This window comes from Natator depressus, chromosome 25, assembly GCF_965152275.1.
Source record: "Natator depressus isolate rNatDep1 chromosome 25, rNatDep2.hap1, whole genome shotgun sequence".
NCBI classification, from domain to species: Eukaryota; Metazoa; Chordata; order Testudines; family Cheloniidae; genus Natator; species Natator depressus.
Window position 1 is genome coordinate 8,800,791 of NC_134258.1, and position 17,538 is coordinate 8,818,328.

A 17,538-nucleotide genomic window follows, 5' to 3' on the forward strand; every position below is an offset into this window, starting at 1 on the left:
CAATTCAGAACGAGGCCGAGCCGGCCCACGTGAGGCGCATCCCCAGGCGGCCATTTTGGATGTGGGCAGAGGATCCTGGCGGGTAGATTAACCCTTTGGGGACTGTACTCCCTAGAGCCCTCAGGGCAGCAAGGGGGAGGCCGGGCCCCCACCTTGCCATGAGCTAGCGTGGTGTGGGGGATAGTGCGTGCACGAGGGCGCTTCACTTGCACAAGGGCAATGGCCCAGTGCGTGCACGAGGGCGCTTGCACGAGGGAGGCGGTGTTTGCACAAGGGAGGCCCAGCGCACTGTTTGCAGAGCGGGGCAGGGGGCTGGCTTTGCACGGGGGCGTGCGGGTGCGGTTCTGCGGAGGCAATGGCCTTTCATAGCCGCACATGGGAAGGAGCGGCGCGGCGGGGATGCCGCCCGGGCACCGCGAAGGGCTCGTGGGGACGACGTTCGCCGGGCGTGCGGCAGTGACACTGCGGCAGCTTCCCTTCGCAGATGTAGAGCTGTGGCACCAGCGTTTTCCTTCTGCCAGGGCGACGGCTTTCTCTGCTGGTGCTGCCCGGAGCGGGTTCGCAGAGCAACCGAACTGCGCCACTGGGCAGTGGCGAGGTGATCAGTGGTGACCTTACTCTGGGAACGCTACTAATGAATGCATCCGATGCAGTGAGCTGTAGCTCACGAAAGCTCATGCTCAAATAAATTTGTTAGTCTCTAAGGTGCCACAAGTCCTCCTTTTCTCATAGGAATGGCATGTGCATCACCATTGCCACGGTGCCCTTCTGGAGCAGTAGCAACGTGGCAAGGGGCCTGCAGAGGAGTTGAGGATTGAACGGGTGAGATAATATCTTCTACTGGACAAACAGACGTCCAATAACAGATGTTACCTCTCCCACCTTGTCTTTCTAATATCCTGGGACCAACATGGCTACAACAACACTGGAGTGAATGCATCCTTTTCACCCCCTACCGGTCACTATGTTGCCCGCACACCATAGGAGAAGCTTGCACTGCTGCTCGCTGCCCGTGTTTTACAAAGAGAGGATTTCATTCTCCAGGGCTGTCAAATAGGCCAGCACTAAATTAGCCCCCCCAGTCCCATACCATAAAATAAAAAATCTCCTCTTCCCTCCGTAGGATGACCAGACAGCAAGTATGAAAAATCGGGACAGAGTGTGGGGGGTAATAGGTGCCCATATAAGAAAATGCCCTGAATATCGGGACTATCCCTATAAAATCAGGACATCTGGTCACCCTATCCCTCCATCTCTTTCAGGTCAATGTCCATTGGGTCTGGCTCATATGCTCATGCAACGACCTTAAGCAGTCCAGGCCCCCCTACTAAAAATGAGGGACTGGCTGCTCCTTGACAGAGGTGCTGCGGAGAGCCAGCTCTCCTGCCTGTAAGCGCAGAAATCAATCTAACTGTTCCTGAAGCTGGCTATGAAATGCTTGATTTATACCATAAGTACAGTTTGCGATTTCATAGAGCGAGGGGCAAATAAAGCTGAAGGAGCTGCTAATTCTCTCATAAATCTCAGGAGGCTTAGCATGAAGGACACCAGCTGGGTTGAGTGTTGTGTGCTGCAAAGCAACTTGTCAAACCAGGCTTCCAAGGCACAGGGCAGCTTCGGAGCAGCGTCCTGAGAATAGGCTAGAAGCTATTTATATTGCTTTTTGCCTTGTTCCTGTTTGGCTGTTATGTAAATACATCTCTTCAGGACAGTAAGCTCTGCGGTCCTGGACAGTGCCTGCACATAGCCAGTGCTTAGATAATACAGACTCAGGTTACAGGCACTTCTACACTTTCCCGTCATCATCTTTGTGGTTTTGTTGGCAGCCAGTTTGGCACGGTCTTCACGGGCTTTTGGGCTTTAGCTAAAGAGGAAAATGGGATCGAATGGCTAAGGGAACTTGTAAGGTGCATAGAAAGCTCCTATGGAGAAGCATCTTTAATCATCTTTCAAACCCACAAGGAGACTGGTTTTCACACTGAGAGGAAAACATTCTTTATTTTATGACTCCGTTGGACAGGGCACAAAGCCTCGTTCAGCAATGCTGCGGCGTGACCAGAACATGACTTACCCAGGCTTGCAAGAGCAATTTGCTGCACAACTTTTAATCGCTTCTAAAGCTAAGTAAATTGCAGCTAAGAAACAGCCCAGAAATCGCTGCTGGGAGCAAAAAGAGAATCTCCCTGCTGAAGACGAAGATCAAGTCATTTAGACTGTGGGAAGAAAAAAAACAACCCCATGCAGTATGTGAGGTCTTCTGCCATGCAGGCCTAGGGCAGGAGGAAAACCCAGCTCTGGCTACAAGACGGGATAGCTTGCTTGATTGGCCACACCACAGTGATTGTCGGCTCCTTTCGCCAGCCGGATGTAACCTTTTTCGCCCCATTGCTCAGACCAGCTGCGGGAAGATAAAGTGAAGAGAGCGTGAGAGAATCTCTGTGGGAGCTGAAGGAAGTTTGAACATTGTAATGAGAAAGAAAAGTTGTCCCAATATGCTGGAGCAGTGGTTTTCAAACTGCGGGTGGCGACCCAGTACTGGGTTGCAGAATGGAAGGTGCTGGGTCGCGGCGGCTCTGGTCAGCACCGCCGACCGGGCCGTTAAAAGTCCCGTTGGCAGGGCTGCCCGACTAAGGCAGGCTAATCTCTACCTGTTCTGACAACGCACTGCACCCTGGAAGCAGTCAGCAGCCCCCCCCCCCCGCCAGGCTGGGGGGCCACAGGGCTCCGTGCACTGCCCGAGCACTGGCTCCACACTCCCATTGTCCGAGAAGCCTGCCTTTGCACCCCCGCTGCACCGCTGCCCAGGAGCCACCTGAGGTAAACCCATGCCCCAATCCCCTGCCCCAGCCCTAAGCCTCACCCCAAACCCCTCATCCCCAGCCCCACCCCAGAGCCTGCACCCCCAGCCCAGAGCCCCGACTCCCTCCTGCACTCCGACCCCCAGCCCTGAGCCCCCCCCAACCCCAGAGCCCCCTCCTGCACCCCAAACCTGTCATCCCTGGCCCCACCCAAACCCAGAGCCCTCTCCCACACCCTGAACCCGTCATTCCCGGTTCCGTTGGGTCGCGGGCATCAACAATTTTCGCCAGAAAAAAAAAGTTTGAAAACCTCTGTGCTAGAGGCCAGCTTCAAGGATGCTTTGAGCATCTGCCTAACCCAGCTGTATGTTGGCTGATCCCAGGTTCTCCAGACCATCCACTGAAGGGACCAAACGCTGCAGTGGGGTGCTGTCCACTGGCTCGTCCCCTCTGCCTTAGATCACAAGTGGAGTAACCCTGGCAGCCTCAGCGGAGCCGTTTCTCCAGAATACCCCTCCGTCAGCGAGCAAGCTCGGCCTTCTCATTTCAGGAGCCGCCAGGGAGAGGGTGGGGAAAGTAGCCACGTGGCAGTGCTGGATGGGGGAGGCTTGCTCAGTGCTCGCTCCACGTACGCCTGGCTCCTGGCAGCTGCTTAAATCTTTCATTCTGAGACAGCAAAAATCCGAAGACAGGCCCAGAGAGAGACAGATCTCTGGGGTGGGGGTGCATGAGTCCCCATCCCGAGGCCACGGGAATGCATGTGGTTCGGGAGCAGGGTGAAGGGTTGCGAGTTCCCATGTGTGCACCTGCATGCTGGGGGGTGGGATTGAGTTGGCATAGAGTGTCCTGCAGCGGGGGAGTTTACGTGTGTGTGCACTTGCATTCCGAGGGGAGTGTGCACATCTTGGGGGCTGGAGGGGGGATGTTTTGATGTGTGTACACATACAGTTGGGGGCTGGGGAGGAAGTGTGGGGGGGGTGCATTTTCACAGTGGGCATGGGTCAGAGGCAGCTTTGGATGCAGCGACAGACATGAGTGTGCCTCGGGGAGAGTTCTCTCGCCTGGCTACTCCCCCTCACCTGTTCTTTAGGATCCAGTAGGCAGCGCTCGTCCCATTCTCCTGGGATATGCCATAGCCCACAGCCAGCATCCCGTGGTTCACGGTTTGGCTGCATGCGCTGTCAGAAAAGACTCCTGGGGAGAGCAAAGCCGGAGTGAGATGAGCTGTCGGGGGTCTCTCCCTCTCGGAGCAGAAGCAGACCCTGCGGGGAGGTCCCAGCGGATCGGAAGGAAAAGCTCCCCCAGGGCATTGGATTGAAGCCCCTAGCGCAGCACAGAGCTGTCCTTTGTCCCTGCTGGCTGTAAGAAAGCAGGCTCCGCTGTGGAACAGGGTAATAAAGTGCCCCCTGGGAGGTGAGCTGTGACAGACCCAGTAATTCCAGATGGGAGCCCGGACAGCTCAGTGAAAAAGCCCCGAGCCGAAGTGCTGGAATCCCGTGCCCCATTCTGGTCTGCACAGAAGGACGTCGATAAATTGGAGAGGGCTCAGAGCAGAGCCATCACGACGATCAAAGAATCTGGGCTCATCTCCAGCTGTGCCACCCTAGCACTTAGCGAAGACGCTCCCTGTGTCAGTGGGAGAGTTTCTCCCGTCAGGGTAGGTGCTCCACCTCCCTGAGAAGCAGTAGCTCTGTCGACCGGAGACGGCCTCCTGTCGAGGTACTGCTGAATAAACCGGGGGGGTTAGGTTGGTATAACAACATCGCTCAGAAAACATGCTCCATAGTGATTGACTTGAAGAGCTCAGTCTATTTAGCTTCAAGTGAAGGCTAAGGGGTGACTTATCAGTCTCGAAGTACCTCCATGGGGCATAAATATTTGAGAATGGGCTCTTTAGCAGACAAAGGCCTAACGTGCTCTAATGGCTGGAAGTTGAAGCTAAACAAATTCAGACTGGAAATAAGGGGCAGACTTTTCACAGTGAGGGTAATTAACTACTGGAACAATTTTATCAAGCCTCATGGTGGATTCTCCCTCATGGGCAATTTTTAAATCAAGGTTTCCTAAAAGATCTGCTGTCTCTAGCAATTAATTCAGGGAAGTCCTACACCCTGCATTATGCAGGACATCAGACGAGATTGGTAGCTTCCAACCTGTGGTCAGCGGACCCCCGGGAGTCCGCCGACTATACCTACAATTTCCAAAGGGGTCCGCCCCTCCATTCAAAAGGTTAGGGGTCCGCAAATGGAAAAAAGGTTGGGGCCTACTGGGCTAGATTATCCCAGTGATCCCTTCTGGCCAGAGATGCTCTGGGACGCTCGATACCTGACTTGTAGAAGCGGAAGGGGAAAGTGCGGGCGTCCACGGCAATGGAGACCGGGCCGACAGTGGCCACCGCCTGCTCCAGAGCTGTCTCGTTGCCCACCTGGATCTGCATGAGAGAGGTGCAGTTGGCAGCGTTGTCCTGGGGGTTGTAATGGCAGCTGAATTCGTCCTGCAGAGAAAGGAGATGGAATGGGAGCTCGGGCAGCACTCCCTGGAGAAGCCGCCGCCCGCCCCCAAAGGCCATGCTCGCCTACGTTACCCTCTCCAAGTAGGGGTAGTTGAGCTCCGAGTTGATGCCCTTGTTGTCCCGTACGTACTGGAAGGCCCGAGTCATGAAGCCCCCGCGGCACCCGTTGTTCCCCAGACTCCTCGAGCAGTCCATGAGGTTCTGCTCGCTCAGCGACACCAGTTTGCCCGTCTTCTTGAAGACCAAGCCCTCCAGGGCTCCTGTGGCACTGAAAGCCCAGCATGACCCGCAGTGGCCCTGCAGAAAGTAAGGCAGGTAGGTGGAGGGTAGGTTCTAGCTCAGACGTTCTCAACCTGTTTACCCGTATGGCCCTGAGGATGTCCCATGGGCCGCAGCCAGGTGCTGATGGGGCTGCAGGTTGAGAACCACTGTTCTAGCTCAACTGGGAGCTGCTGGGCTTAGTGCAAGAATCCCAGCGGGAGGTTCTCTGGGCTACGTGATGCAGGCCGTCGGCTTAGATAATCGTCAGGGCCTTACAAGCTCCTGCTTGCTGGAAAGCGGCAGGAGGGAGTCTGAGCCCCAACGCGAGGCCGGGGAACTGGAGCAGAAGCAGCACCAGCAAAGAGCAGCTGGGGTGCTCTGGCTGCCCATCCGTCCTGTTGCAGAACTGGGGGTTGGGGATTTGCAGCGGGGACCCTCTCCTCTGGGACTTGTTCCTTCTGGCGGTTGCTGTTAGACAGACAGGGGAAGAGATTCCCACCACCACCTGCTTTTAGCGGTCCCAGCTCCTGTCCCAACCCGGCGGGGCATGTGGCCGACGTGAAACAACTGAACCCAACTCCTGCACAGCAGGGTCTGGATCAGACTCAAGCTCCAGGCAAAGGTGCTTGGGGGAGGCGGAGGCAGGGCCCCAGGGGGGCAAAGGCCCATTCCATGGAGCTTCATGAAAACCAGGATAGGTCAAGGGCCTACCACTTCCACGCAGGTTAGCTACTGCCACCCCCCCTGCCAGGCTGTCCTCTAGGGTCCCGGGCTGAGCACACATTCCAGAGGGGCCGCAAAGGGCGCCCGGTGCCTCCATCCATCAGCCCAGGAAACCACAGGCAGTGACGCTGTTCTGATGGGCAGCCGGGCCCGCCTGAGGGTTGCCTTGTCCCAGGCTCTGGGGCCAGGAGGTTTCCATGGCTGGCTGAGGGGCTAGGCCCCGAGCAGGGAGCTCTCTGCTCCGGCACCCACCTGGTTTTTCACGGGGGTAACGTAGCCCTTTGCGCGCCAGTCCACCTCCTTGGGAGTCTCCTGAGCAGCCGATTCCTGGAAGAGAGGCCCCTTCCCGCCATGCCGCTCAGCTAGGAAACCGTTCAGAAGCTGGTTAAACTCCTCGTCCATCTGGAGGGGAAGGAAAATTTTAAATCCAGAGAGCACGCGACAGGGAACGCCCGGCCAGCGCCACAGAGAAATCCTGGCCAACAGAGGAGCTGCGTTCTCAGCCCTGCCCCTGGCACCCAACCCCCTTGGGTACAGACGGAGCAGACAGCTGATGATGTTGAGAGAGGGGGAGGCAGGCCCATGGGGCGGGCAGGGAGAGCTGCATAGGAGGAGGCTCTTGCACCGCAGCAGTGGGTATGGAGGGGGATGGGACGAGGGGAGCGGAGTCACGGGTGGGCATCCTGGGAAGGAGGAAGGCTGGGAGCTGGGATCTGCTGGGCCCAGCGAGAAGGGGGGAGTCATGTGAGGCAGGGGGAGAAACGAAGGAGGAGGCTTCGGGTGTGGTCCGACGGGTGCCTCACCCCACAACTAAGTGCCATAGGGTGACCATATGTCCCGATTTTATAGGGACAGTCCCAATTTTTGGGTCTTTCTCTTATATAGGCTCCTATTACCCCCCACCCCGTCCTGATTTTTCACATTTGCTGGCTGGTCACCCTAACGTTCCAGGATCTGCGCTGGGGGGCAGATTACCAGGTCCCCGAAGTGGTTCATTTCCAGACGGTAGCTGTGCTTCCCCAGAGACTCCTCCAGGTTGTGGTGCTCGATCCGCCGCAGGTTCTTCTCCCAGACCGCCCTGCGGAAAGCTTCCACCTCCTGCCAGGGGACGGAGCAACAGCTTGGTTATGCTGGGCCGCGGCCCCCACGCCCTGTAAGCAAACGTTCTCCATGCACCACAGCTGCTCGCAGGGGCTGAAGTCTGGGGGGACAGCACATGTCCCCCTCCTCTCCCACGCCTGGCTAAGTAGGGCACCCCCTGAGACTACCCTTCCTTTTCCCAGCACCATTAGCCCCTGAATCTCCCTATTTCCAGCTGGGAGCTAAGAGGCTGGACCCCTCCTGAGCAGCTGAAACCCCACACAAGCTGGGGGAGCCACGAGGCTTCCCAGAGGGTGGGAGGAGAAGCCAAACCCCTACAGCCATTGAGGTTCGCTCCATCCCCCATCACAACCCAGCATGGAAGGAAGCAAGAGCTCCCCTACAGGGGTAACTGACATCCCGATTCTACAACCTCCCGGCCAAGCCACCCCGACTCTCCAGGAACTCTTCGCCGGGCCTGGTGGGTGCTGCTCGCTCTCGGGCAGCTGGGTCTGGAAGCGCTGGATTGCAAGAAGGCTTTGCTCGCCACTTCCCTCTCCCTTACCCCCAAATCCTGAAAGCTCAGGCTCTAGCCACTCGGTTTGGTTCAAATGCAGCTGAGCGCGGAAATCGCACGCCCAGGAAGTGAAGGAGATGGAGTACTTACTTCAGGATACTCCTTAGCATGGAAGGCCTTCCATCCTCGCCAGCCTTCCTCCAGAGCAGGGTCCAGTGCCCCGGACACACCCAGCAGGACCACAAGGGACCCCACCAGCATTGGCCACTGCATCTCTCTCGGGCTGGGTGGGTTAAAACGCACCTGTTAGAGTTTAATCCTGGCATCTCACCAAGCCAGGGCACGGAGGGGCACAGGAGCCAAGAAGAGCAGCTTGCCTTCAGTTCCCAATTGTAACTCAGGCTATGACGTCCCCTCCCCACCATTGCCAGCAACTTGATGGGGAAACCTCCAAACACAGAGACCTAGGAAATTCATGTAAAAGACCCCGCTCTGCCTGGCAGCTCCAATCCAGCCCAGGGCTGAAATGTGCCATCACCTGAACAGCCGCTGAGTGGCTACCAGGAATCAGTGGGTGGCTCTCAGTCCAGTTTCTAGCTGCTAACACTCAAAGATCAGCCATTGCCCATGATATCCTCGTTCTCAGCTCAGCTGGGAGGCCGAGGACGGGGCCCAAGCTCCAGGTCTGGCCTGGGGCTGTGTCAGCTGGTCTTGCCGAGCCCTGTATTGCATACACGAGTCCAGGCTCAGAGCTATCGGCCGGGCCCTTTTTCCTCCCACCAGCTGCAAGGTCGCTGGTCGCACACTGGCCACTTTCCTCCGTCCTCCCACTGTATTCAACAGAGATTTAGAAAATAGAACACAGCAGCAGTCTGAAGATCTGGTTTTCCGGCTCTGCTTCCCAGGCCCTGTGTCTCTGTACAGCCCTGGGTGCCGCCCGTACTGCCACTCTAGGCTCCCTGGGTCAGGGACTGTACTTGCGCCTTGGCTTTCTTCAGGACCGAGCGCACGGCCGGCTCTCACGGGTCATATCATGACTCCGATCAACCTGACGGCTGCGTCAGCATCTCTGTGTGAGGACAAAACCCCCAACCTTTGCTGCTTGGAAATGACTCAGACTGCGGCTTCCTCCCTGCCAGCAGTGCGGGGCTATCGCCACATGCTGCCAGCGGCCGTACACCTGCCGTTGGTGTGCCCTGCGCCCCAGGGGGTCATCACCATTTTGCAGCCAAGAATTTAGCAAGGTTCAAGGAGGGCTTGGCCTTCTCTGTGCGTAACCAGAAGAACCAGTGGCTCTAGTTAATGCTAACCGGAAGGGAGAGAAATGCTCAGGCTTCAGGGCTCAAACTGCTCTGTATTAGGGATGAGGGTGAGATTGCCAGGGTGGGACAGATTATTTCACATCGGCCTACAGCAGAGTTTTTTTGCACCTTCCCTTGAAGTGTCTGATGCTGGCCACGGTCAGAGCTGGGAGACTGGACCAGCTGGCCCATGGGTCTGACCCAGTCTGGCAATGCTGCTACATCTGGCAGTTCTCCCCCAGGCTCACCCCATTTGTGCGAACACCGCAGCACCGGGACAGCCCACTGATGGGCCCCTCCCCAACGCCTGAGATCAACAGGAAATAGGACTCTCCCCAAGTGAGGCACTGGCCAGGCAGGGTTGCTGCAGCCCAGGGGCGGTGGAAGCAGTTGGGGCAGAGGGTGAGCACACCAGCAATGGAAATATTCTAAACTTGGGCACACCTGGGGAGAGGGGTGCAGAGGCAACAGTGGGACCCAGAGAAGTTGGAGCAGGCACTGGGGAGCAGGGGCTGAGACCCAGAGGAGCTGGAACAGGCTGGGAGCAGGTAGGAACCTCTGGGACCCTCTTTCCCCACTCACAGGGAGTTCTGTCCCCCTCTGCTCTTTCCTAACTGCCCCCATAGACTCATAGACTTTAATATCAGAAGGGACCACCATGATTCTCTACTCTGACCTCCTTCCCATTGCAGGCCACAGAACCTCACCCACTCACTCCTGAAATAGACCCTCTAATCTCTGGCTGAGTCACTGAAGTCCTCAAATCATGGTTTAAAGACTTCAAGTTACAGAGAATCCATCATTTACACTAGTTTAAACCTGCAAGTGGCCAGCACCCCTCGCTGCAGAGGAAGGCAAAAAAAACCCCAGGGTCTCTGCCAATTTCACCTGGGAGAAAATTCCTTCCCGACTCCAAATATGGTGATCAGTTGGACCCTGAGCTTCTGGGCAAGACCCACCAGCCAAACACCAGGGAAAGAATTCTCTGTCGTAACTCAGAGCTCTCCCCAGCTAGTGTCCCATCACCGGCCATTGGAGATATTTGCTGCTAGCAGTCGCAGATCAGCTACATGCCATCATGGGCTGCCCCACCATCCCATCCCCTCCATCAGCTTATCAAACTCAGTCTCAAAGTCAATTAGGCTTTTGCTCCCAGTACTCCCCTTGGGAGGCTGTTCCAGAACTTCACTCTGATGGCTAGAAACGGTCTAATTTCAAGACTAAACTTGTTGATGACCAGTTTATAGCCATTTGTTCTTGTGTCCACATGGGCTCTTAACTTAAATAACTCCTCTCCCTCCGTGGTATTTCTCCCTCTGATGTATTTGGAGAGAGCAATCACATCGCCCCTCAGCCTTCGTTTGGTTAGGCTAAACAAGCCAAGCTCTTTGAGTCTCCTCTCATAAGGTCAGTTTTCCATTCCTCGGATCATCCTAGTAGCCCTTCTCTGCACCTGTTCCAGTTTGAATTCATCTTAACCATGGGAGACCAGAATTGCACACACTATTCCAGATGCAGTCTCACCAGTGCCTTGTATAATGGTACTAACACGTCCCTGTCGCTACTGGAAATACCTTGCCTGATGCATCCTAGGACTGCATTAGCCTTTTTCACAGCCGCATCACACTGACGGCTCATAGTCCTCCTTGGATCAACCAATACCCCCAGCTCTTTCTCCTCCTCTGTCACTTCCAACTAATATGTCCCCTGCTTATAGCAAAAATTCTTCTTGTTAGTCCCTAAATGCATGACCTTGCACTTTGCACTACTAAATATCATCCCATTTCTGTTACTCCAGTTTACAAAGTCGTCTAGATCATCTTGTATGATATTCCGGTCCTCCTCAGAATTGGCAATACCTCCCAACTTTGTGTCATCCGCAAATTTTATTAGCACACTCCCCCTTTTTGTGCCAAAGGCAGTAATAAAAATGTTAAATAAAATTGGTCCCAAAACCAGTCCCTGAGGAACTCCACTGGTAACCTCCCTCTGACCTGACGATTCACTTTTCAGTATGACCTGTTGTTGTCTCCCTTTTAACCAGTTCCTTATCCACCTTTCAATTCTCACATTAATCCCCATCTTCTCCATTGTAACTAATAATTTCCCATGTGGAACTGTATCAAATGCCTTCCTGAAATCTAGGTATATTAGATCTACTGCATTTCCTTTGTCTAAGACATCAGTTATCTTCTCAAAGAAGGAGATCAGACTGGTCTGGCAAGATCTACATTTTATAAAACCACATTATATTTTATCTCAATTACCATTCAGCTCTATGTCCTTAACTACTGTCTCTTTCAAAATTTGTTCCAAGACCTTGCAATTGAGGTCAAACTAACAGGCCTGTAGTTTCCAAAATCACTTTTCCCCCCCTTTTCTTAAAAATAGGAACTGTATTAGCATTCTCAAGTCATATGGTACGACCGCCGTGTGTACAGATTCATTAAAAATCCTTGCTACTGGATTTGCAATTCCATGTGCCAGTTCCTTTAATATTCTTGGATAGAGATTATCTGGGCCCCCGATTTAGTCCCATTACAGTTTTTGAGTTTGACTTCCACCTCGGACGTGGTCATTTCTACCTCCATATCCTCATTCCCATTAGCCACCCTGCCACTACCCCTAGGCTCCTCATTACCCTTATTAAAAACTGAGGCAAAGTATTCTTTTAGGAGTTGGAGCATGCCTAGATGATCTTTAATCTCTACCCCCTCCTCAGTGGTTAGTGGGCCCACTTCTTCTTTCCTTGTTTCCTTTTTATTTATATGGTTGTAGAACTTTTTACTATTGGCTTTGATTCCCTTTGCAAGGTCCAGCTTTGCTTTGGCAGCTCTCACTGTATCCCACACTTTCTGACCTTTCCTTGCTCATCCCTCCCATCTTCCATTGCTTGTAGGCTTTCTGCTTCCTCTCAATCACCTGTTTGAGATGTTTGCTCAGCCAGCTTGGTCTGCAACCCTTCCCTATGAATATTTCCCCCTCGCTTGGAACGCAGGCTTCAGAGAGCTTCTGCAGCTTTGACAAAGTAATTCCAAGCCGCCTCCACATTCAGATCCTTGAGTTCTTCAGTCCAGTCCCCTTCCCTAACTAATTCCTTTCATTTTTCCAAGTTAGCCCTTTTGAAATCAAGGCCCCTAGTTGCAGAGCTCTTTTTGTTTATCCTTCCATTTAACGCAAACAGAATTAGCTCATGATCACTCGAGCCAAGGTTGTCCCCTACAACCAGCTCTTCTCTGAGGTCCTCCCTGCTCACCAAAACCAAATCTAAATGGCTCCACCTCTTGTTGGTTCAGCGCCTATTTGGTGAAGAAAGCTGTCAGCTGTCCCATCCAGCAAAATCTGGGCCCTTCTGTTATTAGTAACACTTATCCTCCACTCTGTATCTAGGCAGTTAAAGTCTCCCATAATCACACAATTCCCAGCAGTGTTTATTTCATTAAAAACATTTAAAAGGTTTCTCTCCATATCCAGAGCAGATCCTGGGGGCTGTAGCACATGCCAGCCACTAGCCCAGGGGAACCCCCTCTGGTAGCTTTCTTCCCCCAAGTGATTTTGGCCCAGACTTTGTCTAATCAATTCCATCACTTCTCATTTCTGTACAATCTGCCTCATCATTAATACACATCGCTACCCCGGAGCATCAGTCTCCCATTCTCATCTCCGCCCCTTCTTTCAAACAGCTCCTCGGCGCTGCCTCCCTCGTTGTCAGCTCCCTCGCCTTCCACTCCTTCCTGCCCAAGCTGTTTCTGTGAAGCGTCCCAGCAATGACCTTGGTTCTGCTGCACCTCGGGCTTTGATCGGCCTCTCTGTCTGAACTCTAAGGGTACGTCTACACTGCACGATTCCCAGGGCGAGCAGCCAGACTCATGCTCGCTTAGCTTGAGCTCACAGGTGCAGACATTTGGCATGGGCAGCGGTTCGGGAGAGCCACCCGGTTTGCCCACTGGGGTCCAAGCTCAGGTGTCTAGGAAGAGCCACACCATCCACTGTACTGGTCTCGGCGCTAGATCAGCTTGAGCGAGCACGAGTCTCCCCCCTGCAGTGGCTAGACGCTCCCTGCGCTTCTTGGGGCAGGGACCCTGCCTCTAGCCCTCCGCCTGTAGCTTGGTCGGTTACGAAGAGGCTGGGAGTTCAGTATATGTCCCCTGGGTATTTAGCCCAAGGCTTGCTGCTGCTAACTGGCAAAAGTCACAAGCTGAGTGGTACAACTCAAGTTGTATTTTTTTATAATTTCAACAGACAATTTTTAAGGTTTTTTTAATCAATTTAAGCTTTTGTGGCTCTGCAAAATGATAGGGAGGAAATGCTTAAAACCAATTTTTATCTTTTATTTTTCACAGTTGCAGAAAGTTGGGGGGAGGGTCAGGCAATATTGATTTAACAACAGTAGGTGCTGACATTCAACAAGTGAAAGCTTCATAAACCATTAAAACACCCGCTGGCAACATCACCTGTCCAACTATACAAAAAGTCAAGAGCCTTAAATCAAACTCTAAGTTATCAAGCTACTTTGCCTGTCAGTTTCAATCATCATCGGTGGGATTTTTTTTGGTCAGTTTGCGCCTGTGTGATGAAATCATAGAATATCAGGGTTGGAAGGGACCTCAGGAGGTCATCTAGTGCAACCCCCTGCTCAAAGTAGGACTAATCCCCAAATTTTGCCCCAGATCCCTAAATGGCCCCCTCAAGGATTGAACTCACAACCCTCGGTTTGGTAGGCCAATGCTATCCCTCCCCCTCCACGATTACTGACATTTACCGATTTGAAAAAAAATCCAATCCTCCTCATGAGCAAGAGACTAGAAGCATCATGGACAAATATCTCTAGGAAGCTGGTTTTCCTATTGGCCAGAAAGCCAGAGTCCAGCCCAGCCCAAAGACCAGGTTGAAAATTACTGCTGGGAGAAAACGTGTCCACAATATTTCTAACGGTAGAGTGCTTCCCCTCCCTTCCTGGGCTGTGGCTGCTGAAAACGATTACACGTCCTCCCGCAGCGCTAAGTCGAACCGTTTGTGGGCAGTATGATCGGAGGCAGAAATAGAACGTGTGATGGATAAGGTCAGAGAAACTGAGGGAGGGAAGAGAGAAGGCTGCTGTTTGCATCAAGGCTCATTGCAAGGCGTGGGTGAACACAGAGCTGTGTGTGATGGATTGAGCCTTGGGTTCTAAGCTCAGGAGAACTGTAGGAAAGGTGTCTAATGCCTAGGGTTACGGGGAGGTAGATCTGACAGTCTCCTCCCTCCAAGCACTTAAGCAGGCAAAGGAGCTGCAAAACCATCCTCCATACAGCTCCCTAACTGGGGCCTCTAGACTTTGTTGCAATATCAGTAAACCTCATTTTACAGAGCGGAAATTGAGGCAGGGTGCCTTACACTGGGAAGCCTTTGACAGCTCAGAATCCCGCTGTGACTGTGGCTGGAAGACCATCCCCAAAGATCCCTCTACTCCTGTGTCAGCTTCACAGGAACAAGATGATTTCCTCTCCCCTTTCCTCCCAGAGAGCATACAGGGTTGGGCTGGTCAGGGATTCAGCTAGATCTGTTACTTCAGGAAACTAGCACTTGCTAAATAGTTTCGAGCCCTCGTTCTGTGTAAGCGTTGCCACAGGAGGGTGGAAACAGCATGCACTACGCCTTAGCTCACCCTTTGGTAAGGTTCTAAATGGACCAGATTCTCCATTTCCCTGCCCCATGTGCAATCATTTACCCCAAGGCCAAGCAGGTGTAAAATGAATGGAACGGTGGTGTTGATACAGTCATTTACCCCAGGGTCAAGTGTGGATGTGGCATAGGGTGCTGGCTAATCCAGCCCAATCGATGGAATCAGTGCACCTCAGCCAGAAAGAGCTGAAATGGTTTCACCTCGTTGTTGTGGAGCGAGGCCAGTCATTCTATAGTTAAGGTTGCAAGGGGCGTCTGAAGCCAAGTGTTGGCTGTCAAGCAACTGCATGAGTCAGATCAGCCTTAAAGTTAAAGCAGAGGTAGAATTTCTACAAAATGTTAAGTGTATTGGAGAATGGCATCCTGCTTAACAGCCTAGAAATAGTTGAAGGGCTACTGCAAAGGAATCCCCTTTTCCACCTCAAAAATGCAGCTAGCTCTGGGGTGGAAAAGAGGAGCTGTTTAAGGCACTGCAATGCTACACAGTGTTAATGGAGAACAAACGTGAGTGCTAGACATAGCTGCCGGCACCATCACGTGAAGGGGGCTCGCGGAAGGTCAGAAGCTGGTAAAGATGTTTTCAGTGAAATCCCTTCAGGAGAATTTTCTGGTGTATTTTATACTTTATTTTTCCAGCTGTGTAACAAGAATCCTCCCCCTACGAGGGCTGCAGGGCCCCTAACACCACCACACACCCCTTGCCCCAGGAATGCGTTTGTCTTCCAGCCACCACCTTATAAACCACTGCAGTGTTGTAAATAATGCAGTGGCGGGTTCTGCCTCTCTGAGCAACAACACTCCAGAATGTGGCAATATAGTTTCAGCAGTGGTGAAAAAGCGATCAAAGGGCTCAAAGCTTCTCCCCCTGAACACACAGGACTCCCATGAACTAAGCATGGTCTAATGGCTTCCGAAGACCCATAGCTACTTTGACACTAAACAGAGAGGCAAGGTGGGGGCTGTAATCTTTCAAGATTTCATTACCTCATGCACCTTGTCTCTCGAATATCCTGGGACCCACACAGTTGCACCACTACTGGACACTAATATTACACTGTGCAGCAATCAAGGGAAATGCTAGGAAGTTTTCTATCAAAACATTCGGGGGGGGGGGGGGGGGCAGAAAGTGACTTTTGATTAAACTGATTTTTCTTTAAAAAAAAACCCAGGTATTTGTCAAAACCAAACACTGAAAAAATTGTGATTTTAAAAACAACATTCTGGCCCCTAAAATCAGAACATTTTCCACATTGCAGAAAACCCAGAAAAAAATGGACAAATAATTTGGTTTTTCAATTTTTCCACAGAGAAAGAATTCCTTTCCCAGCCAGCTCAGGTGATCAGTCCCAGTCTAATGGAGTATCATCAACACTCACACCGAATCCCCCAATGCACCTGGAAGTGAAAGGTAAGACATTTAACATCTATCAGCAGCTACCTTTCTGAGAGACAGATGCAGTAAGCAGCATTGAACCTGGCTTCAGCGACACAGAGGTAAGGAGAAGGTAAGGGGCAGCTGAAAGAAATAAGGTGGAGGCTCTTTACATGATTTGTCGGCAGTGCCCAATAGGCAGTGCCCGATTGGAGTAGGTTGATTTCCCAGCTACTGCCTTGCAAGCTCTCAATCCCCCACACAGGAAAAACAGCCACTCTCCACGGCCTGGAAGAGTCTCACAAATGCAAGGGGTGAGCTTGGGGGCCTGCAGTAGCTGAGAGAGGTTTGTAAACGCTTCAGAAGGACTTTAAAAAAAGTTCACTTTTTCTTGGCTCATTGCCAGTCGCCTACCACACAGTCTGAGGGGGGAAAAGAAAGGACCCAGGAGGCTAGGAATAGGGGCTCAAAGGGCTCGGGTCTGTCCTGCAATCCATCACTCTTTCGGCGGTGAAGAAGCGGTTAGGATTAAGGAAGACAGAAGAGAAACAATCCCGAAAAACACACAAAGGCTTTGTTGTTGACTGGCACTTACTTACCTGGATCTCCAAAGTCCAGGAGAAAGCGCAAGCCACTCCAGTCTCTCTCACTGCAATGTGGGGCCACCGGTACCTTCACTCAGGGAACTGCAGATGTGTGCAACTTCCTCCACCTCCCTCCCCCAGACCTGCTGCTCAGTCTGTTACCCAACAGGACTTCCTGAAGCAGCTAGAGTCAGGCCAAGATAGAAGAGAAGGGGGAGGAGGGGGAGCAATTTGTGAGTAGCCACCAGGCCGGAGGATCTTCTAGGTTGGATCTTCAAAGATCAGGTAGATGCCCTGGCTGTGAGAATACTCTGAACTTGAACAGGACCACCAGCTCCAGCTCTCCCAGGCTTAATTAATGCATTACTCCCTTACACAGAGGGTCAAATTAAGGCTGATTTTTTCAAACTTCCCACCCCAATTATGCCATGAGAGGAGCACAGGCAGGCCTGAGCAGCCACACAGAGGGGCTCTGCCCAGGGGACCACCTGCCCGCATTTCACTGTGGGGGTCAAACCCTTAGATGTCAAATGTACCTACGTGGCCTGATGTCCAGAGTTGCAAGCACGTTCACCTCCCACAGCAACCAGTGGGAGCTGCTGCTGGTGGTTCAGCTCCTCTTGAAGAGTCAGGCCACTTATTAAGGGACCAAAATACAGACCTGAGGCCAACCTTTTTCAACACGTCTTCCCCCAAGGAGGCACTCAGCCGGTGGCAGGCCTACAA

General features: G+C 52.8%; 1 protein-coding gene across 1 annotated transcript; it reads right to left on the reverse strand.

The window, feature by feature from the left end:
* Positions 1 to 2,013: 2,013 nt before the first annotated feature.
* Positions 2,014 to 17,160, reverse strand: LOC141977741 (procathepsin L-like). Its single transcript, XM_074939388.1, has 8 exons — positions 16,828 to 17,160; positions 8,042 to 8,174; positions 7,270 to 7,392; positions 6,547 to 6,696; positions 5,383 to 5,607; positions 5,124 to 5,292; positions 3,878 to 3,992; positions 2,014 to 2,398 (listed from the first exon to the last, which is right to left on the reverse strand). Exons 2-8 carry the CDS (start codon positions 8,162 to 8,164, stop codon positions 2,299 to 2,301), a joined length of 1,005 nt encoding a protein of 334 aa, XP_074795489.1. The 5' UTR covers positions 8,165 to 8,174; positions 16,828 to 17,160; the 3' UTR covers positions 2,014 to 2,298.
* Positions 17,161 to 17,538: the final 378 nt, after the last annotated feature.